The sequence below is a fragment of the Herpailurus yagouaroundi genome, unplaced genomic scaffold, assembly GCF_014898765.1.
Source record: "Herpailurus yagouaroundi ecotype Mexico unplaced genomic scaffold, PumYag 182, whole genome shotgun sequence".
Taxonomy (NCBI): domain Eukaryota; kingdom Metazoa; phylum Chordata; class Mammalia; order Carnivora; family Felidae; genus Herpailurus; species Herpailurus yagouaroundi.
The window spans coordinates 48724357-48747313 of record NW_024412413.1 but is presented as its reverse complement, the minus strand read 5'-3'; the positions used below and the strand labels follow the sequence as shown (position 1 = coordinate 48747313).

Here is a 22957-nt window from a genome sequence, read left to right as displayed (position 1 = left end):
AGATGTTTTGTGGGGCCAGCACTAAAAACACTAATGTCCACCACTACAAGTGTGCCCTCTATGAAACACATGTAACCATCTGCCAGGCCTCCCCAGCTGGTAACCGCTTCAGTCCTGCTCACTGAATGAATTGTCCAATGCCTATTGATATGGACCACCGTTGCTAATGCTGTTGCCCCAAGAATTATAAAGTGAAATAAAGACAGGCCCTTTATTTGGAGATGTAAGCCAGGAGAAGAAAGCCACAGACTGAATCCCCATCATTTCCATGGAGAGCAAAGGTAAAGAGTTGACAGTTTCCCTTTGTCCCAAGTCTGTACTTAATATCCTGATTGGGTATCGATATTATTCGTAAGTGGAATTCTTTTTTTAATTTATTTCATTTTCCTTGCAGCTGATCTAAGTGTACAAGTTTATTGCTTCCTCAAAAAGCTTTGATTTTACCCAGTTTTTTCTATGAGTTTGACTCTTTAAGCTAGATTTATTTTTTTGGTAGAAGATATCAGAAAAAATAAGACAAATGCTAACCTAACTACAGACCATGTCCACTAAGAAATACTTTTACTATATATGGTAGAGAAGGAAAAGAATGGGGAAAATCATTTATTGGGCACTAATATATATTTGTCATTCATTTCAGCTTCCAAAGTCTTGCCTTCCACTCTTATCCCAGAACTAGTAGCTAAAGCCAATAGGTACTACATTAGTCTAACTGGAAATGAACAATTCATAACTTTGTAAGTGTGTGACTTATTTTTGGGATTACATAAAAATAATTTAGCTTCATTACAAGGAGCCCCCTCCCCTTATCATAGAATGGAAATGTCAGTGTAACAGGAATATAAGGGGCCTTTCAAGGCAAAGATTCACAGTGAATTGATGTCTTCCTGGTTCTAGGAGAGATTCTTAGCAAGAGGATTAGCAGTAGATGAGCCCCCACTGCTGGGCACTGTGGGGATAACCCACGGAACAGAGAAGCTCTGAATCCTGCAGTTGTATAAATTGAAAAACATGCCTTTCATTATTTCACCTTTATAAAATACAGGGCCAGTTTTTACTACAGAATAGATGACTTTTTTCCCCAGGAGTCACTCTGTACAGAACGACTACCATAGCTGGCATCAGACTCACTAAGCAAAGCAGAAGAATCTTGAGTTTCTTAGAGAAAGTCAAATCAAAGAGGAACGGGCACAACCTGGTCAACTAAATCAGGTACTTCATTTAATTCATTCACAAAAACCCATTTGCGCTCAAACTAGTCCAAGCCTCCTCCTAGGAAGAAATGACTCAAACATCTTAATAGAATTAAACCTGGAACTTTACTTGCATTGATTGGAACTCACCATCGTTTGCTTATGAAAGGGCTGCAAAATAGGTCGGTCTGTGGATCAAATTTTATTTATAATGAATTCTAAGGAATCTGTGCCCCAATCCACTTAATAGCAGAAATTATGTTTCATGAAATGGGTGTTAAAATGGTATTCCATGAAGCTTGGAAGTACTTTGGCTACATTGTTTAATTATTGTCATTAATAAGGGTCATTCTGTCTTTTATCATAAAAGGGATCAAAAGAAATAGAACTTGGCTTCTATTAAAAACATTGCCACTCTGGGCTGATGGCTCAGAGCCTGGAGCCTGTTTCCCATTCTGTGTCTCCCTCTCTCTCTGCCCCTCCCCCGTTCATGCTCTGTCTCTCTCTGTCCCAAAAATAAATAAATGTTGGAAAAAAAAAATTTAAAAAAAAAAAAAAAAACATTGCCAGTTGGGGAAAAACATGATTTTTTTGGTTTGTTCCTATCACTCTCACCCTCTCCCACTCCCTGCCAGATGCCATGTCTGATGTTGTCCTTTCCTTCTGTCCTGATGTATCTACTTCTGGGACTTTCCAGACTTATTTCAGATTCCTTCTGGGTAAGTATTGCAAGTTCTAAAGTGTTTTAATAACAATAACTAGGGCTGTATACTTACATTTATTATGTAGGACCCAGGCAAGAGAAGGAGATAATACTCTCCAAATTTGTTGGTTCTATAAGGGCAGATATGTTTTCTGTTTTGGACTTCTACAATTACATTGGGTAACGGATTTCCATTCTGATCAAAAACTTGACCCTTTACACCTGCAAGACAAAAAGAGCATTAAATGTTAATACCGTGTTTTATGACATGAAATAAATTCTTGTAGTTACTTAAGAAAAATATGCCCAATATTTATTAAGTTGTTTTGATAATAACAATAAAGTATTTAAGGGAAGGTAAACTGTTTCAAAAAATTGAGATCTAATTGTCATATAACATTATATTAGATTCAGATGTATAACATAATGATTTATTTGTGAAATGATCACCGTAATATATCTAGTTAACATAATTCAAAATTTTTTCTTGTGATGAGAGCTTTTAAGATTTACTCTCAGCAAATTTCAAATATACAATACAGTATTATTAACTGTATTCATTGTGCTAAACATTAAATCCCCAGGATTTAGAACTGGAAGTTATACTTTTTCACCAGCTTCACCCATTTTAGCCGCCCCGTGCTTCTGGCAACTACCAATCTGTTCTCTACAAATCAGTAGGAATTTTTTGTTTGTGGTGTTTTTTAAGATTTTATTTTTAAGCAATCTCTACACCATATATGGGGCTTAAACTCAACCCTGAGATCAAGAGTTGCACACTCCACTGAGCCAGCCAGGTGCCTCTGTTTTTTTTTTTTTTAATTCTACATAAAGGTGATCATATGGTATTTGTCTTTCCCTGTCTGACGTTTCACTTAGCACGATGCCCACAAGGTCCATCCATGTTGTTGCAGATGGCTGCATTTTTTTTTTTTTTTTTGCATGAAGAAAAAGTGATGTGCATATATACATTTTCTTTATGTGATCATCATTAGACCCTGAAGTTGCTTCCATGTCTTGGCTATTGCAAATAATGCTGTAGTGAATGTGGGGGTGCCGATATCTTCTCAAGTTAGTGTTTGATTATCCTAGGATAAGTACTCAGAACTGCTGGATCATACTGTGTAGCTCTTTATTAATGTGAGGAACCTACAGTGTTCTCCACAGTGACTGCACCAGTTTACATTCCCAGCAACAGTGCACAAGGGTTCTCTTTTCACATCCTTGTCAATACTTGTTTCTTGTGTTTTATTTTTAGCCATTCTGACAGGTGTGAGCTGGTGTCTCATTGTGGTTTTGATTTGCGTTTCCCTGATGATTAGCAATCTTGAGCACCTTTTAATGTACCTGCTCGTCGTCTTTGGAAAAATACCTCTTCGGATCTTCAGCTTAATTTTTAAGTTGGATTGTTTGGGTTTTTTTGTTTTGCTTTGTTTTGTATGTTTGTTTTTTGCTGTTGTGTTGTAGGAATCCCTTATATATTTTGGCTATTAACCCCTTACCAGATATATGATTTGGAAATATTGTCTCCCATTCGATAGGTTGCCCTTTCATTTTATTGATGATTTTGCTGTGCAGAGCTTTTTAGCTTGATGTAGTCCCACCTGTCTTATTTTTTCTTTTGTTGCCTTTGCTTTTTGGTATCAAATCCAAAAAAATAATTGCCAAGACTGATGTCAAGGAGCTTACCACCTATGTTTTCTTCTAGGGGCTTTATGATTTCAAGTTGCATATTCAAGTTTTTAATCCATTTTAATTTTTGTGTATGATATAAGACAGTGGTCCAGTTTGCTCAGCACCATTTATTGAAGAGACTGTCCTTTCCCATGTATAGTCTTGGCTCCTTTGACATAAATGAATTGACCATATATGCCTAAACTTATTTCTGGGCTCTCTATTCTGTTCATTGATGTATGTGTTTGTTTTTATGCCAATATCCTACTGTTTTGTTTACTATAGCTTTGAAGTATAGTTTGAAATCAGGAAGCTCTGTTCTTTCTCAGATGGCTATTCAGGGTCTTTTGTGGATGCATACAAATTTTAGGGTTGTTTGTTCTCTGTGAAAAACACTGTTGGAATTTTGATAGGTATCGCACTGTGTAGATTGGAGTTGTATGGACTATTTAACAATATTAATTTTTCTAATTAATGGATTATCTTCATTTATTTGTGCTTTTAATTTCTTTTATCAAAGGTTTATATTTTTCTGTGTACAAGTCTTTCTCACTTCCATGGTGAAATTTATTCCTAGGTGTTTTACTCTTGTCAATAATGCAGTTTTAAATGGGATTGTTTTCTTAATTTCTCCTTCTGATAGTTTGCTATTAGACTAGAGAAATACAACAGATTTTTGTATATTGATTTTGTATCCTGCAACTTTACTGAATTTATTAGTTGTAACAGTTTCTTGATAGAGTCCTTAGGGTTTTCTATATGTAGTATTGTGACTTGCAAATAAGTGAGGGTTTTACCTCTTCCTTTCTGTTTTGCATGCTTTTTATTTTTCTTACCAAACTGCTCTGGACTTCCAGTACTATGTTGAAAAAAAGTGGTGAGGGTAGGTGTCCTTGTCTTGTTCCTGATCTTAGTAGAAAAGCTTCTACTGTTGATTATGAGGTTAGCTGTAGGCCTTTCATATATGGCTTCTATTATGTTGAGGTACATTCCCCTCTATACCCACTTTGTTGTTAGTTTTTCTAAACGGATGTTAAATTTTGTTAATTTTTTTTTCTTCATCTATTGGGATATTATTTTTATCTCTCATTTTGTTAATGTGGTATATCATGTTGATTGATTTGTGGATGCTGAGCCACCTTTGCATCCCTGGAATAAATCACTTCATCAAGGTCCTTTGAATGTATTGTTGAAGTTGGTCTGCTAATACTTTGTTGAGGATTTTTGCATCTGTGTTCATCAAGTATATAGGCTTGTAATTTTCTTGTAGTGTTGTTGGTTTTGCTATTGGGGTAATGCTGGCCTTGTAAAATGAATTTGAGAGTTATCTCCTCTTCTGTTTTTGGAAGAGTTTGAAGAGGACTGGTATTAACTCTTCTTTAAATGTTTGGTAGAATTCACCAGTGAAGCTATCTGGTCTTGAGCTTTTGTTTAAATTAGGAGATTACTGGCATATTTTTTATTAGTTAGTAAAAGGTCTGTTCAGATTTTCTATTTTTTTTCATGATTCAGTCTTGGTAGGTGTATGTTTCTATGGATTTAATGATCACCTAGGTTGTCTAATTTTTTGATGTACAATCGTTTAGTCTTTTATGATCCTTTGCATTTCTGTGGTATCAGTTGCAACATCCCTTTCATTTCTGAGTTCTTGCTCTCTTTTTCTTGGTGAGTCTAGCTAAAGGTTTATCTTTTCAAAAAAAAACAGCTCTTAGTTTTGTTGATCTTTTTATTGTCTTTTTAGTTTTTATTTCAATTATTTCTTCTGTGATCTTTGTTCCTTCCTTCTAATAACTTTGGGCTTAGTTTGTTCTTTTCCCCTAAGTTGAGAACAAACTAAGTTGAGGTGTAAAGTTAGGTTATTTTAGATTTTTTAAAATTTTAATTCCAGTAAACATACAGTGTTATATTAGTTTCAGGTGTAAAATATAATAATTCAACAATTCTGTGAGATCTCAGTTTCTTAGTGTTGGCATTTATCCCTATGAACTTCTTAGAATAGCTTTTGCTGCATCCCGTAAGTTTTGCTATGTTGTGTTTTTATTTCATTCGTTTCAAGGTTTTGATTTTTCTCTTTTGAGCCACTGATTGTTCAGTAGCATGTTGATTCACATCTGAATATTTGTGAATTTTCCAATTTTCTTCTAGTAATTGATTTCTAGTTTTATACCACCATTGTTGGAAAAGATGGTCAATATGATTTCAGCTTTGTAAACTTACTAAGGCTCATTTTGTGGCATGACATAAAATTTATCCTGGAGAATGTTCCATGTGCACTTGAAGAAAATGTATATTCTGCTGCTGTTGGATGAAATGCTCTGTGTTTATTAAGTACAGCTGGTCTAACGTGTCGTTTAAGGTGTCTTCTTAGTAATTTTCTGTCTGATCGATCCATTGGTGAAAATGGAATATTAAATCCCATTACTGTTATTATATTGCTGTCTATTTTCCCCTTTAGGTCTGCTAATATTTGCTTTATATAGTTAAGTACTCCTATATTAGGTCTTCTTATTGGATTGGCTCTTTTAGAATTATATAATGATTTTGTCTCTGATCACAGTCTTTATCTTAACAGTCTGGTTTTTTTTTGTTAATACAAGTATAGCTATCCCAGCTTTCTTTTGGTTTCCATTTCCATGGAAAATTTTTCCATCCCTTCACTTTCAGTCTGTGTGTCCTTTTGTCTTGAAGTGAGTCTTGTGAAGGCAACATACAGATGGGTCTTGTGGTGTTTTTTTTTTGTTTGTTTGTTTGTTTTCTTTTTCCTCCATCCAGCCACTCTATGTCTTTTGATAGGAGAATTTAGTTCATTTACATTATAGTCATTATTGATAGGTATGTACTTATTGCCATTTTGGTAATTGTTTTCTAGCTGTTTTATAATTCCTTTGTTCTTATTCTCTTCCTTTGTAATTTGTTGGATTTCTAGTGTATGCTTAGATTCCTTCATCTTTTATGTATCTATAGGTTTTTGCTTTGTGGTTACCTTGAGACTTACATAATACAGTCTACTTTAAGTTGATAATAACTTGATAGCATTCTAAGCCTTTGCATGTTTACTCCCTCCAGCCCACATTTTACATCTTTTTACCTTGGGATAAACAAATTATTGTAGCTATATATTTGCTTTGTTTTTTAATGCTTACAATAGTTTTATAAGTGATAAACCCACTACCTTTACAACATTAGATTATTCGGAATTTTATTAAATATTTTTTTACCAGTGAGGGGGGTGAGGCGGAGGGGTGGTGGAAGAGAGAGAGAATCTTAAGCAGGCTGCATGCCCAGCACAGAGCTGACATGGGACTCAATCCTATGACCCTGGGATCATGATCTGAGCCAAGATTAAGAGTCAGATGCTCACCTGACGGAGCCACCCAGCCACCTCTTCCAGTCTTGGAGGAGTGGTGTTTTGTGGATGAACCTTATAATTCAACTCTGCCCTAGCTCTTGGTTGTTTCTCAAACCTTTGTGTTTGTCTAAGCAGCCTACTTTATTCTTAGTAGATCCCAGTAGTTGAAGTTGTGCCAAAACCTGTCAGTACCTAGACTGAGGCTGATTAGAAGCCAGACCTTCAGGCAGAGGCTCTTAAAGTATCCAAAAAAACCTTTCAGGGGGAAGACTGGGGACTGGATGTGTCTCCCTGCTCCCTTTACACTGAGCCCTGGGGTGGTAGCCAGTTAAGAACTATTTGTTTGCCAGTGTCCTGTTGAACCCACAAACACGAACCCCACTGGCTACCAGAGCTACCAAGAGGTACCAGACGCTTGCATAAACTCCTTTTTGGGAGACACTGGTGACCTGGAGGGAGAGAGTGCGCACACATGGTGTCTGCTGGCCTCCATCTTTGGAGAATATTTCAGTAGACCCCTAGATGTGTGTTAAATCTAGGTGTCTGCCCTTCAGGCCAAAAATTTAAGAGCAGCAAATAGGTCTCTTTCACAAAAAAAAAAAAAAAAAAAAAAAAAACCCAAAAACTGGGCATCTTTCAATTGGTGGGCTCTGCACAAGGCCCTGGCAGGTAGCCAACTGAATCTGTGTGAATCCTTGAAGTTCGATACAGCCTTGAGGGTCTTCTGGATGCAAGTCCCATGGCTTTCAAAGTGAGGTGTTTTGAGGGATTGTCTCTTTGGTGTAGCTCTTAACAATAGGGTGCCAAATATGGGGTTCAAACCCTTTGCAGCTCAGGGAGAAGGTTGGAGGTGTAAGTTCCTTCCTGATGTGTGCCTGCACCAGGCACGGGGGTGTATGGCAAGATCGTGTCTCAACCTCTCCCACTCGTTGCAATATAGTTTTATTCTCCCTCACCCAATGTGTAGGAATGGCTCAGGTAGTTTTTGGGTTTCTTTCAGAGGAAATTGCCCCATATGTAGCTGTAGATTTGGTGTGTCTGTGAGAGGAGAGGAGTTCAGGATCCTCCTACATTGCTATCTTGAACCAAAACTAGGAAAACTTATTTTTGGATGTAACTTAAAATACAGTCGGGCTACCAGTTGTATTTATAGGCTAAATCTGTTGTCAAATATTCCATTAATAACACAGATTATCAAAATGAGAGGACACAGATGACAATCTAAGTCCATTCCTTTCCTTTCCAAGTTGTCTACTCAGTCACCAAACTACTATGACATTGCCCTCAGTGGATTCCATTAAATCCTAAACTAAAAAATGCCAGTGTATTTACAAAAGGGGGTGGGGAGGTGCCTGGCTGGCTCAATCAGTGGAACATGTGACTCTTGATCTTGGGATTATGAGTTTGAGCCCCATGTTGGGTGTAGAGATTACTTAAAAAATCTTTTTAAAAAGGCCAGTGTACTTATAATAAGATACGTATCTATGCAAGGGACTTAAGAGTTTTGTCTCCTGGTCAAACTACATGTGAAACAATTATAATCCCAAGATTGCTTGGAATCATGGAACTGATTGAAGGTGTCTTATTACTAACAACAGGAGTGAACATTTAGTGACCAATTAGTATGTTTCAGGCTCTATGGCAAAGTGCTTAATGCGCATATTCTCTTTGAATCCTCACATCAATATTATCACAGTTTTACAGATGAGGAAACTAAGGCTTTGGATTATTAACTAACCTTAAACTCGTACAGCCAAGTGGTACAGCATGGCTGTAAATCCACACTAATCCCCAGAGCCCCCACTGAATCCAGGACCACACCCCACCCCTCGAAATTTCAGGAGTACAGTTGACAAAAGGCCATTTATATTTAAAGACTCTTCTCATTTTAGAGGCGCCTTGGTGGTTCGGTTGGGCATCCAACTCCTGGTTTCTGCTCAGGTCGTGATCTCACAGTTCATGAGATGGAGCCCCGCATCAGGCTCAGCACTGCTGTGCAGAGCCTGCTTGGGATTGTCTCCCCCACCCTCTCTTTTTTTAAGTTTTTTAAGTATTTTGAAAAAGAGACTCTTCTCATTTTAAATGTTACTTTTCACCTTCTAGTTTGCTCACTTAATGACAAATCATCTTAATGACGTAAGACTCCACAATGAAAAAATGACCCTGAACTATCCCCAAACTATCTACTTTGTAATTATTTACTAGAGCAGAAAAATATGAGGCACATACTAGTTTCCTTCAGAAAAGTTTAAAATGAAACATCTTTGTCTCAAACATTAAACAGACTTCTGGTTGACCCAAGTTGCCTTTTACTTTCTTTCCTAATTCTTGACTCTTCATTTTTCCCCCCAGAGAAGGAATTACTAAATGTTGTATTTCCTTCTAGTATTTTCAGAAGACATCAGCTATGTTAACCTCAATTTTCATGTAATTTGTTCTTTTACCTCTTCTAAAAGTTTCATTTATATTTATTTCTCTGACTTGGTATTTATCCTTTTGGTCTTTAGGTAGTACCCAACCACAAACATCAGTCGTAAGTTAGTAGCCTGATTATGCATTTATTCATTGGGTGTCAGTGCCATTATTCTTTGAAGAGATACTTCCATCCTGCCCTTCTTAGGAAGTCCTTTGACACATTAGGTAAGTACAGATATGTCCCGTCATCACAGCTTTCTGTGACAGAAAGAACCCAGTCAAGTCTCAGTGTAAATCCCAGCTCCTAGGACTCTGTTTCATCACCTGTAAAATGGGGGTGATATGTACCACCTTCCAGCCCCTTCTATTGGTGCAGGAGGCCTTTCCTTCCCAGACAAGGTAGGCCGGAGACTTCCAGATGGGTCAGAGTCTCAGAGGCGTCTTAAGCAAGTGATGAAGCTAAGCCAGTGAATACAAACACAGCTTGACAAATACCAGTACTTTCTTTAAACCACAGTAATACCCCTAAGAAGGTGTTTGCTCCCATCATCCCTAAGCAAAGATATTCTTTGGCTTCCTACTACATACCAAAATTGAGAGAACTTTTCTATCCAGTAACAGTAACCACACTGTCAATATTTTGAAATCGGTTTTCATTATTAAATTAGAAAAAGAAAATGCCTGCCTGTCTTAAACCACAAGGGGGCAGGGTTGATGTGCTTTATATATACTTTTAAGTAGATTGTGCATACCTGATTATAGGGACAGGCAGATAAATACTCTTTATAAAACCTAATGTAAATGGACTTGTAAGCCCTCCAAATTAAGAATTACTTAACATGCTATAATTTGCATGTTAAGTGACAGTTTATAAAGCTCCTTCGTTGGCATTAGGTCACCATGATATTTCAGAGCCCACCTTAATTCAGCGCTTAGCAAATAATTTTTACTGCTACACTGAAATTCCAAAAATAGTGCAGTTATATGGAGCATATTCCTTGTCCAGCTTGCAGTCACGCGTTGATGTTGATGGAGGAGAAATTTTACAATAGGCAGAGGAACACATTAAAGGTAGAAATACAGTAGAAAGGCTAAATGTGCCTCGTGATGAAAATCTAGTGGTGAAATACCAGAATAGTAATCAGGAGAAGACCCAAAACAAAGCTTGATGATGTGAAAAAGGAGAAGGACCCAATAATCTAAATAAATGCTAATAATGACTTTTTTTTTTTTTAATTTTTTTTTAACGTTTATTTATTTTTTTGGGGACAGAGAGAGACAGAGCATGAACGGGGGAGGGGCAGAGAGAGAGGGAGACACAGAATCGGAAACAGGCTCCAGGCTCTGAGCCATCAGCCCAGAGCCCGACGCGGGGCTCGAACTCACAGACTGCGAGATCGTGACCTGGCTGAAGTCGGACGCTTAACCGACTGCGCCACCCAGGCGCCCCAATAATGACTTTTTTAACATCTCATCACAGAGAATCAGCCTACTTCATGAACTGGCTGAGACATTTGACACAGCCCTGTGAATTCACCACTAATCTTTGTGCGCTTGTGTTTTTGGGTGGGGGGGAGTGGGGGGAGGGGGCTGGAGGTTGGGGATAGAGGTATGAAAGGAGGGAGGGGCATCCATTTTAGGGATATGGAACCCAGAGAAGCCCTTAATTGTCCTTGCACTCAGCCCTGTACCCCCTGTGCTTCTGACTCTTCCCTTCCTCAACTGCCTCTGTCTCTTTAGCAGGTGGAAAGCTTTGGCGTGAAGCACGCAGAAAATTCCAGGAATTGTGCAGCTATATAGCAGGCCTATGAGGCAAACCTCTTCAACACAAACACACACCTTCTACTTGGGCTTGATAGGGTAGCATAACTATTGTGCCAATTTCTGATATGTTTCTTCCCTCAAGCCATATGAATGGAGAAAACTAAACTCTGGCAATGCAGAAGAGCCTTCCACACTCTGCCCAAAGAGACACAGCTTGGTTAAATACATTTGAACTCCCTGAATCCATCACTATCACAAGCAGTATGATGGCTTTTAAAGCAAGGTCCCTGAACCGGCAGCAGCATCTCCTTGGGAAAGATTAACCAGTCAAGGCACACTAAATCAAACTCTGGGGATGTGTTTTAACAAACCCTCCAGCGAGTCTGCCGTACATGTTCGAGAACAAACACTCTTGCCACATTTAGCCTGTCTATGACAAAGGCTAGCTAGCTGTCAAAAACCAGACTAGACTGGGAAGGTTCCCAGGACCAGATCATTTGGCAGAGTTGCAGGCTGTGAGGGGTTTGAAGCTAATGGTGCCAGGTCACCAGCCCAGGACTAGAAAAAATGCAAAATGGCATGTTCAGGGTTCTCTGGATCTATGATATTGTGTGACAAGTGGCAAGCAAACTTGGCATTTTCTAAACGGGTGATGATGTAACAGAGTCATAACCTGTTTTCCTGGATCTCTTGCCAGATTTCTAGGGCTTCAACATGTAAAATGTGAAGTACTGTGGATTTCATACCCCTACACTGAGTAGCATACCTCATGCTCTCTCTTATATGAACTGACAAGCACTGTAACTCTTACATGCTGCAGATATTCATACAGAGAAAATTCTTCATCATTAGTTCTGGTACTAAAAATGAGGCTGTACCGAGAAAACAAACAGGGACTTGCATTTTCTCAACCCAAACATTTTGCCAGATGCCATGTTTTGTGTTAAGAGGAATTAATAAGAAAAATCTTACAAACCTAGGTGCACCTGTTTTATATATTCAATCAATGAGGCTTTGTTTTTATTCCAGAAGAATGGAAGCTTCTCCTCATGAGGATATTTACAGCACGACAGCTCCAATGTAATTTCAAAACACTGGGCCCAGATGTAGTTGTAATCTTGCATTCCACCTAAACACAAGCATATTTAATTTTTTAAGGTCTAAAATTGGAACGGAGTCAAGTATCCTGTACCTTGGGGACAAATGAATCCGTTGCAAAGAAAGTACATTTAAACAGGAAAAGATGAATTTGACATATTAGCATATAAAGTCACGGCCTGCCATTTTATTACCCAGGCATGAACAGGCAATCCTAAATGTTCCCATATGGGTAACTGGATCAGAGCTAAGGTTCAACTGTGCATCAAAACCAACTGAGGGGCAGGGGAAGGGTCAGCCTTTTTTTTCCCCCCGATCATACATTACAAAAAGGATTCATCAATGTACATTTCTTCTGTGAAAATCATTTTAAACTGAGAGTGATACTTCTAAAAAATGTTTTTGCAAACCATTCATAAATACACATGTAAGCTAAGTATACTCATTCGGCGGAATAATAGTGGCTGACGTTTAGTGAGTGTTCACTATTACCGGGCACCGTTTGAAGAGTTTGTCGCCCGTATTTTACAGATGGGGAGACAATCACATACGGTAAGTAACGTGCCAGTGAAGGCCGAGCCCAGAGCACAGGCTGTCTTGCGGACCCCGTGCTCTTAGGACACCAAACTGCTTCAGGGGATGAAAGAAAGGCTGCTGTGCTAACTCTCGGGAGAGAAGGGACCCAGGCCCCCTTGCGTCTGGGGCTGCCGTCACCTGTTCTCAGTTTCTGGTTCTTACCTCTGAAAACCCAGTTTTCAAAAGGGTATAATCATATTTCCTATCTTCTAAGATGCAAGATTTTCATATTTTAAAATCTCTGAATTGGATGTGTCCTAAATTTGATGGCTAAAAACCATCATTGTGGCATGAGTTTGGCCAGAAACATTTGTTTTTTCTTCCTTGGTGGTACGGTGTATTTTCCAACCAGTGGCATCTTGGATTTTGAAATATGGTAACTTTGAAGGAAGGACTTTCGGCCAGATTTCAACTTGTTGTACTTGATATCTGCCTATAAAATAGATATTCTCAATTCCATCAGGGTATTTCGGAAGTAATGAATTAGAAAAAAACTCAGAAAATAGTCAAGATACATCAAAATATCTAGATTAATATCTATGTAGATCTAGATTCTAGCAGGAAGAATTTCTATGTCCTTTCTAGATCCTTTACTCACCTTCTAAGTTTTGTATTTCTCTCTGAGATCATTTTCACCAAGAAATAGAAAACAGAAAAAAGGACGAGAATAATAAAACAGAAGCCCTTGGCTGGACAGTCTCGGACAGAAAGAATTTAAATGGCAAAACAGGTGTACAGAGCACGCAGGGGTGAGGATGCTTACGTGTGGAGTGTGTGTGCGCCTGTGGATGAGGCACGCCGGGCCCCGACGACAAAACCTCCAGGCTGAGCCAGGATGCTGTGTTCTAAGCTCCTCAACGTAGCTGGCTCTGCCTGCGTTTTCCCTCAGGAGACACAGCCGACACACAGCGACACTCGGAAACAATTCCCAACGGAGACACCAGGTTCCTAGCTAACCTCCCGCAAGCACACCTGGATGTGTCTGCAAGGTGACAGACAGCGGGGGCTCGTGCAGGACCGCTCTGCCACGGGGCGGGAGGGAGCCCTGTCCTCCCTGGGGGAGTGCTGAGCAGGGACTAGGCTTGCACGGCCCGGCGCCGGCCCCCCCCCCCTGTGCCTTGTCCAACAGAGAGTGGGGGTGCGGTGCTGTCTCGCTGGCCCTGCAGCTTCCAGTCGTGGTCTGTGCTAATTCCCATCACCTGGAAAGCTGGCAGAGACCCACAAGTACCAGCTTGTGCAAGGCTGACGGTCTGTGTGTCCACAGTGACGACTGGGAAAGTGGCCTATCACCCAAGTATGGCCTACGGCCTGCTAGAGGTAGGTCTCAAACGGGGTCCTCTCCGCTGAGCAACGAGACCCCCTTCCAGCCCCCCGTCTCCCCTGGCTCTTCCGCCCTAGGTCCCTCCGTTCTCTCAGGCCCCTGACTCGTGTGAGTTCTCTTACACCCCTCGGCTTCTTCTCCCATTCTTCCTTTTGACAAGAATTATCCCCCCTCCTGTGACCCCCACAAGGCAATCTCCTCCCCTCTCTCACCTGGCCCTCCTGTTCCAAGGACAGAAAAGTGTAAGCATGCCCTCACTGCCCCCATACCCGGCTGGAAAAGCACTTTTGTTTAGCGTGCAAAATGGCTTTAAGATCAAGATATTTCTGGAGAAGCGGGAACCCTCTTGCACTGTTGGTGGGAATGCAAATTGGTGCAGCCACTCTGGAAAACAGTGTGGAGGTTCCTCAGAAAATTAAAAATAGACCTACCCTATGACCCAGCAATAGCACTGCTAGGAATTTACCCAAGGGATGCAGGAGTACTGATGCATAGGGGCACTTGTTACCCCAATGTTTATAGCAGCACTCTCAATGATAGCCAAATTATGGAAAGACCCTAAATATCCATCAACTGATGAATAAAGAAATTGTGGTTTATATACACAATGGAGTACTACGTGGCAATGAGAAAGAATGAAATATGGCCCTTTGCAGCAACGTGGATGGAACTGGAGAGTGTGATGCTAAGTGAAATAAGCCATACAGAGAAAGACAGATACCATATGGTTTCACTCTTATGTGGATCCTGAGAAACTTAACAGAAACCCATGGGGGAGGGGAAGGAAAAAAAAGAAAAAAAAGAGGTTAGAATGGGGGAGAGCCAAAGCGTAAGAGACTCTTAAAAACTGAGAACCTGAGGGTTGATGGGGGGTGGGAGGGAGGGGAGGGTGGGTGATGGGTATTGAGGAGGGCACCTTTTGGGATGAGCACTGGGTGTTGTATGGAAACCAATTTGACAATAAATTTCATATATTGAAAAAAAAAGATCAAGATATTTCACGTACAAGTTCAGCTTATTTTACAAACCAGAAGATCTGGCAATAGCTGGATCCCACTGGCGCGTGGCCATAATGAGCTGGATCAGCCGCTGTCCTTGTTAAATGCCGCAGAAGCATCACATTTCTCCAAGGTCTTCTCTACTCCCTCCTGCACCCTGGCTTTACAGTATACCTCTGGGGTACGCTGTACCTTTTCTAAATCTCTCCTTTTTATTCTAATATGCTGCCACCACAATTATTCATTTGCATGTGGCTCTTCCTGTTAAACTTGAGGGTAGGGTCTGTGTTCTGTCCATCTTTCTTGGCACAGTTTCTGGCTCAGAGTAGGTAAATGCTGAACAAGTATCTATCTGAACATCACTCAGTCAGTCACCCCCCCCACTGCTTTTGTGACATTAGCTGACAGAGACGCAACTGGAGGGACCGCACCACCTAACAAACTTTGACAACTGCTGGGGTCCACAAAAACCAGCTGGCACGTGGGGAGGAAGTCAATAAGGAGAAAGCTAGAGGACAAACTCACCTTTGAGTGGATACCAAGAGTAGCCATTTGTAATTCCATTAGGAAAGTTCATCTTAGTTTTACACTGATCTCCTTTCTTCATGGTGGGATTTCTTGAAGCATAGGTATGTGCAAGGTATTGAAACACATCGTCATCAGGGGTTATGCTACGGGAGTATAACGTCCCAGTTGCTGTGTGTGAAAAACAAACCGAGGCCTTTCAGTTCGTGTTGGAGGACGCGGAAACACGCAGCGCCCCGTCAGCAAATGTGCCGTCCGGTCACACAGGAAGGCTCTACTTTTCTAGAGGGAAGCCCACCCCCTGCCATGAACGCTCCGCTCCCTTCTGCTCTTTCTCCTAGTTTTTAGGGAATATATGCAAAGTGGCATCACACAAAATACACCACAGCCATATTCAAAGTCCTCCTCCATCAGCTCATAAGTACCCTCTTAGTCCCTCTTGCTAATTTCTGGAGGGCAGGAAACTTTCCTTATGTACCATGGGGGGTAAATAAAGCCACGGTACTATTTTAAGTCCCTGGTACATACCTTATCCCACAGACTTTTAAAAGCAGTTGGCAATTATCGCTCATGATTAGCAAAGAAAGGCAAGTTCTCGTTTTACGTTCTTTCAGTCATGTTGCCTCTTGTAGGGTATTTTAACCCAATTTTATTATTTTTCTGATGAATCTCAAATAATCCTGTCGGGGACCAGCTCAGCCACACCGCCCATCTACGGTTTATCAACTGAGGGCAGGACGGCCCAGAGGGGAGACGCGGAGGCCCTTTTACCCTGGCAGAGAAGGCAAGCCGAGGAAGATCCGTCCCCTCCAGACGCAGAGCAGTAACTCCACTCTGGGCTCAGAAAGCCAGAGCTGGGGCCATGTCTGCCTACCTGGAACACCATTGTCAAACGGATAACTCGCCACCAGGGCGCCGCCATGGAGGTTTGCAGAGAGGACGAACGTCTCTGTTTTCAGCCACTCCATGACAGCTGCAGTTTCAGGCTGCCTCGATACATTATTAAGTTCAAAAGCATCTGGGAAGTTTCTATTCAGGTCATAGTAGTTACTATTTTCCCTTTAAAAGAAAGAATATTTTAGGTTTTATTGATGGTATGTGAGGAAGTAGACTCATGCAACATGCAAACCTTTTGTCTGGGTACCAGCTGTTTTTCAAAATGCGACTACAGGGCTGGGGATGGTTGTCTTGGTGGCCCCCGATGAACCACACCTGGCGTTCACATAACCTCCGGTCCCCTCCCGTGTGACTTGCTCTCACCAGTGGGATGGTAGCTATTGTGATGTGAGCAGAGGTTTGATACGTGTGTGTTTTAGGGTTTTGCTCTGGGCACGCTCCCTTTGGGAACCCTGAGACTCCGATACTAGCCATGTGAAGAGTCCGTGTGGAGAAATGAGAAACCCAGGTGACAGCCAGAATTGAGACTCCACACATGTCCCAGTCCAGCTGTCTCAGCCACACCCAGCTGAAACTCCAGACACGTGGTGCAGAGATTGGCCAGCCTTGCTCTATCTTGTCCAAATTCCTAACTTCTACAATTGAGGGTAAATAAAAAAGGTTTAAGTCGCTAAATTTGGGAGGGTTTCGTTACATAGCAATTGATAACAGAAACGACAGGAACATACTACTTTACACAAATATATTTCTGGAAAGTGGACTGGCCATGTTTAAATATGCTAGAAAACCCTAAAGTTGAGTGCAATCAAGTGTTGAGATTTTATTTTTGGTAAAAGCAAACAAATGTTTGCACAAATAGAAATGTATACTAGACATCTGAGAAATTCCAAACGTCCTGAGACAGAGTTCAACAAGATAAACTGTTTAAATGAGAACTACTACAAGACTCCCTCTTCTTTTTTGGTTAGTTCCTGTACTGGCTTAATAAACCAACCGGTAATTACTGAAGGCCTAGCTAGGCCCTGGGGATTTAACAGTGAGGATCACAGGCGACAGGATTCCTGCCTCCGGGTAGCTTATAGATTTGTGAGGAGACAGACATTCAAAGAGAAATAAGACCTTAGGGGTACTTGGGTGGCTCAGTCCGTTGGGCAACGAACGTTGGCTCAGGTCATGATCTCATGGTATGTGGGTTCAAGCCCAGCATTCGGCTCTGTGCTAACAGCTCGGAGCCTGGAGCCTGCCTCGGATTCTGTCTCTCCCTCTCTCTCTCTGTCCCTCCCCGTTTGCATTCTGTCTCTCTCTCTCTCTCTCTCAAAAATAAACAAACCTTTAAAAAAATGAAAAAAAGAAATAAGACCTTAAAATTTGTGCTATGAAGGTAAAGTGGCAGGTGATATGAACCGAGGACCTAATACAGGATAGGTTAGGGAGGAAGTCTTCGAGGAAACATTGATTAGCAGTGTGAGGGGTAAGGAGCGGACAATCAGGTGTGCCCACTGCCTGAGGCGAGAAAGAGCCAGCTCATTCCTGGGGACGGAGGGGACTCTGAGCAGCTGGAGTGGGTGAGTGGTAGGGTGGCCACAGGAGTAAAGCAGCCTTCTTCAGGACATTACTTTTCATTCTCAAAGCTGCGGCAGCCTGAAGAGTTTTCAACATGGCAATGACATGACACATGCTATGAGCTGGTTCACTAACAAGGCCTTGGGCTACTACCTGATGAGGGCCTTGTTGTTTTATTTTTTATTTTTAAAGTTTGTTTATTTACTGAGAGAGAGAGAGAGAGAGCGTGCGCACACGCAAGCGAGCTAGGGAGGGGCAGAGAGAGGGAGAGAGGATCCCAACAGGCTCCACATTGCCAGCCTGGAGACTGATGAGGGGCTCAAACCCATGAACCACGAGATCATGACCTAAGCCGAAATCTAGAGTCGGACACTTAACCAACTAAGCCACCCAGGTGCCCCATGGTTGTTTTGTTTTAAATAGACTAGCCCATCCTTACCTTCCGTTACTGTAGAAACAGTCAGGCTTTACGACAGCTTCAAATCCATCTGGGTTCATTGAAGGCATCAAGTGTATCCGGGTACTGTTGATTAAATTTGTGATTTCAACATCTTTTCCATCATTGGTTACGAGATGTTCAATTAAATGGAGCAGCAGCTCCCGCCCAACAGTCTGTGTTATAGAGAAAATGGGACATTACTAGGTCAGAAAGAAAAACAGACTCCAAAGCGCAAATTCCCCATCAAGGGCTTCTACTAGATAAGTTTGGTATTTGAAACCCAAACCAGTTGTGAGATCACTGTTTCTCACACATACAGATACTCTGGCAAGTGGCAATCAGTCACTGGTGTGCCAAAAAGTATTTGTTAGCAAAAATTAAAAAAAAAAAAAGTTAATTTTTTTTTAAAAAAAGTACCCATCTATAAATAATTTGCTTTTTAAAAAATGAATTAGGTAGAATAAGTAATTCTTATTATGTTTCCAATTTGTTTGCCTTCCAGAATACCTTCTGGGGTGGGGGAGCAGAGGTGGCTCAGAGAGGGCAAGAGAGCGTGTGTCTCCGTGAGAATGCCCGCTGTGGCCGAAGGCCGCCATGCGTGTCTCGGTGGATGACAGACTGAGAACCACTGCATTAGATGTATGCAGATTTTAATAGGGGAAAATCCAAGTTTGGAATCAGCACAATTTACATAGGTTTCGATTTTAATATTCCCCTATTGCACCTTTGTGCAATTTTTGCCATATCTGTGTACGTCTGATTGCCACGTTCTCACATTTCTGAAACTTCAGTCGTCTGCACATCATCCTCACAATGTTTTGCCCTATCTGCACATTATCTACACTACTGCTTAGTTTATATTTTCTTTAAACTGGCTCACTCTTCACTTACATGAAAAATGAAAACCTTTGTGTCATTATCATGTTGCTAGATGTTTTTTTTTAATATGAAATTTATTGTCAAATTGGTTTCCATACAACACCCAGTGCTCATCCCAACAGGTGCCCTTCTCAATACCCATCACCCACTTTCCCCTCCCTCCCACTCCCCATCAACCCTCAGTTTGTTCTCAGTACTTAAGAGTCTTTTATGGTTTGCCTCCTTCCCTCTCTGTAACTTTTTCCCCCCTTCCCCTCCCCCATGGTCTTCTGTTAAGTTTCTCAGGATCCACATAAGAGTGAAAACATATGGTAACTGTCTTTCTCTGTAGGACTTATTTCACTTAGCATCACACTCTCCAGTTCCATCCACGTTGCTACAAAAGGCCATATTTCATTCTTTCTCATTGCTAAGTAGTATTCCATTGTGTATATAAACCACAATTTCTTTATCCATTCAGCAGTTGATGGACATTTAGGGTCTTTCCACAATTTGGCTATTGTTGAGAGTGCTGCTATAAACATTGGGGTACAAGTGCCCCTATGCATCAACACTCCTGTATCCCTTGGGTAAATTCCTAGCAGTGCTATTGCAGGGTCATAGGGTAGATCGATTTTTAATTGTTTGAGGAACCTCCACATTGTTTTCCAGAGCGGCTGCACCAGTTTGCATTCCCACCAACAGTGCAAGAGGGTTCCTGTTTCTCCACAACCTCTCCAGCATCTAGTCTCCTGATTTGTCCATCTTAGCCACTCTGACTGGTGTGAGGTGGTATCTCAGTGTGGTTTTGATTTGTATTTCCCTGAGGAGGAGTGACATTGAGCATCTTTTCATGTGCCTGTTGGCCATCTGGATGTCTTCTTTAGAGAAGTATCTATTCATGTTTTCTGCCCATTTCTTCACTGGATTATTTGTTTTTCGGGTGTGGAGTTAGGTGAGTTCTTTATAGATTTTGCTAGATATGTTTCTAATGTACATTTTTTAAAAAGTAGGACTGGGGTATCCAGGTGGCTTAGTCGGTTGAGCGGCCGACTCTTGATTTCAGCTCATGTCATGATCCTAGGGTCATGGGATAGAGCCCTGCATTGGGTTCTGAGTGTGAAGGCTGTTTAAGATTCTCCCTCTCTCAGGGCACCTGGGTGGCGCAGTCGGTTAAGCGTCTGACTTCAGCCAGGTCACGATCTCACGGTCCGTGAGTTCGAGCCCCGCGTCGGGCTCTGGGCTGACAGCTCAGAGCCTGGAGCCTGTTTCCGATTCTGTGTCTCCCTCTCTCTCTGCCCCTCCCCCGTTCATGCTCTGTCTCTGTCCCAAAAATAAATAAACGTTGAAAAAAAAAAATTTAAAAAGATTCTCCCTCTCTCTCCCTCGGCCCTTAACTGGCATGTGTGCACAAGCGCACTCTCATAAATAAATAAATAAGTAAATGCAGGACAGTGAAAATAAAAATGGTCATATCCACCTAAAATTATGTATCACCAGTGATCGGGAAGCCAAAGACCTATGAGAGATCTTGCTTTATAATCCCCAGTGGTGAAAATTCACCATATTAAAAAAAAAAAAAAGTAATTTACACTTCAACCTTATTATAGAAAGATTTGATGAGGCTACATCAATTTGTCTCTCTATTCCTGGGTTCAAAGAATCTACTTCTGAGTAAGGAATGTTTGCCTCTTACCTAAGATCAGATTGCTGTTGAGGGGTTAGTCAATGGGGAAGCGGGGCAGCAGGTGATTAAATAAGCACAGTGCTGTAGAGGCATTAATGCAGGCAGCGAGCGGGAAGAGTTTCCGATTACAACTCCACCGTTATCGATTCACCGTTGTGACAAAGGATGAGCAATCCTCGAATGGTAATTTCTCAACTTTGTTCCCCTCACTGGCAAGCAAAGAAATCATATTTTTATCCTAACGAACACAGAATTGAAATGGGGACTAAGAAAATTTGGGATATGTGAATTACATATTCATAGATAGCCATGAATTTCAGAGTGGAAATATATTCAATTCTGACTTCATTTTTTCCTACTTATTTCTATCTTCTTCTGCTACCTTGAATTTTGTTTTTACAGTCAAAATTCTCAACTTAAAAAAGTCCTTACGAACTAATAACCAAAACAGTCAAGTGAGCCATACACTAGGTTTCCAACTCTCTGTTTTGGAAGCTTGAGCACTTCTGGAAGCAACCTCTATGAGCTACTTCCCCAGCTACCCAAAGCCAGCGGAGGTGGGGCTGGTGACTCTTATTTGTGAAAAGTTGCTTTACATGTGGAAAGTGTGGTGATTTAAGGAACATTCAGCCAATGGGTTGGGGAAGAGGAGAAGGTTAAGGAGACGGAGGAGGAAGTGACCAGGAATCACTTGTAGCTCCTAAAATTTCTAAACATTGGTTGGGGCTGTTGGATGGTTCAGTTAGAGGGATGAATCAGGAAGAACCCAAGGCCCATCCATCTGAGTCCCAAGTACAGGGGGAGCCATATCAGAATCCTCATGTGGTTCAAGCTGTGACTTTCCCTCAACTATCTCAACTGTACATTCTCAAGCGTGACAAAACTCAAGACATGAGCTGGCAAAGACATCCATCCAACCTAAAGCAAATGAAAACAAAGAGAAAAGAAGCTATGATTAAGTTCTAGAACTAGACTGAGCAACTGTGGGAGAACAGGTACAGAACAGCATGTAAAAGTTAAGGTTTATAATTAACAGAGGGTGGGGGCTAGGGAAGAGGAGACGAGAGAGGAAGTTTTTATGGTAGTGGGTCGTAAGATACTATCAAAAGCTAAAAATTATATAATTTCAAGTTTTAATTTAAATGCTAGTTATTTAACAAATATGGTAAAATTGGCTTCTGGAGTAGATTCAGTGATTTATCACTTACCGACAACACCCAGTGCTTATCACAACATGTGCCCTCCTTAATGCCCATCACCCAGGTAGCATATCCCCTGCCCACCTCCCCTCTGGTAACCATCAGTTTGTTCTCTATAATTTCTTATTTTGAGAAAATATTTATCAAGTTCACCAATTATTTTAGTTTCACTTCAGTTTTATTCTGTTCAAGTAGAATGAAATCTACTTCTTAAAGAGTAACATAGAAAATGACACATTTTATTTTATATCCTTTAAGCCTTCTCATTCTCTTACTACAGAAATCCATAGATCTCTAGAATAATGTCTGACACATTAATGATTACTTCTGCATGATTTTTATTCCTTTTATTTTTCCAGTGTCACTTTTTAAAGAAAACCTATATTATTTTTTTACAAAAACAATAAAATCATGATTCTTTCAAGTAAATAAATGTAAAGCCAAAGTATCTTCTGTTTGTCTCCACATTCCAAAACAAATCGCAAGTCCTTAACTGCAGAGGATAAATAAAAATCTTGGAGATACAGTAAAGGACCAAGTAAGAGTTAGTTAATTTAAAAATTGCTGAGGACGGCACCTGGGTGGCTCAGTCAGTTGAGCGTCCAACTTCGGCTCAGGTCATGATCTCACAGTTAGTGGGTTTGAGCCTTGTGTCGGGCTCTGTGCTGACACCTCAGAGCCTGGACTGTGCTCTGAAT

At 41.0% G+C, this 22957-nt stretch overlaps 1 protein-coding gene and 1 long non-coding RNA gene across 6 annotated transcripts in view; one reads left to right on the top strand and one right to left on the bottom strand.

Annotated features, from left to right (window-relative positions):
• CPM (carboxypeptidase M) overlaps window positions 1-22957 on the bottom strand; it is an 86479-nt gene that overhangs the window by 2077 nt on the left and 61445 nt on the right. For all 5 annotated transcript variants that reach the window (XM_040491469.1, XM_040491467.1, XM_040491468.1 and 2 more), the window contains exons 4-8: window positions 18516-18688; window positions 16491-16675; window positions 15617-15787; window positions 12075-12227; window positions 1970-2118 (exon numbers count right to left, since the gene is read on the bottom strand). In XM_040491469.1, coding sequence (XP_040347403.1) covers window positions 1970-2118; window positions 12075-12227; window positions 15617-15787; window positions 16491-16675; window positions 18516-18688 — 831 coding nt within the window. The remainder of the gene's footprint in view (window positions 1-1969; window positions 2119-12074; window positions 12228-15616; window positions 15788-16490; window positions 16676-18515; window positions 18689-22957) is intronic.
• On the top strand, window positions 51-16497 carry LOC121040770 (uncharacterized). The gene is made up of 6 exons (XR_005795427.1): window positions 51-281; window positions 1086-1212; window positions 1829-1912; window positions 9427-9559; window positions 11075-14089; window positions 16311-16497. It is a non-coding gene; the product is annotated as an uncharacterized LOC121040770 (long non-coding RNA).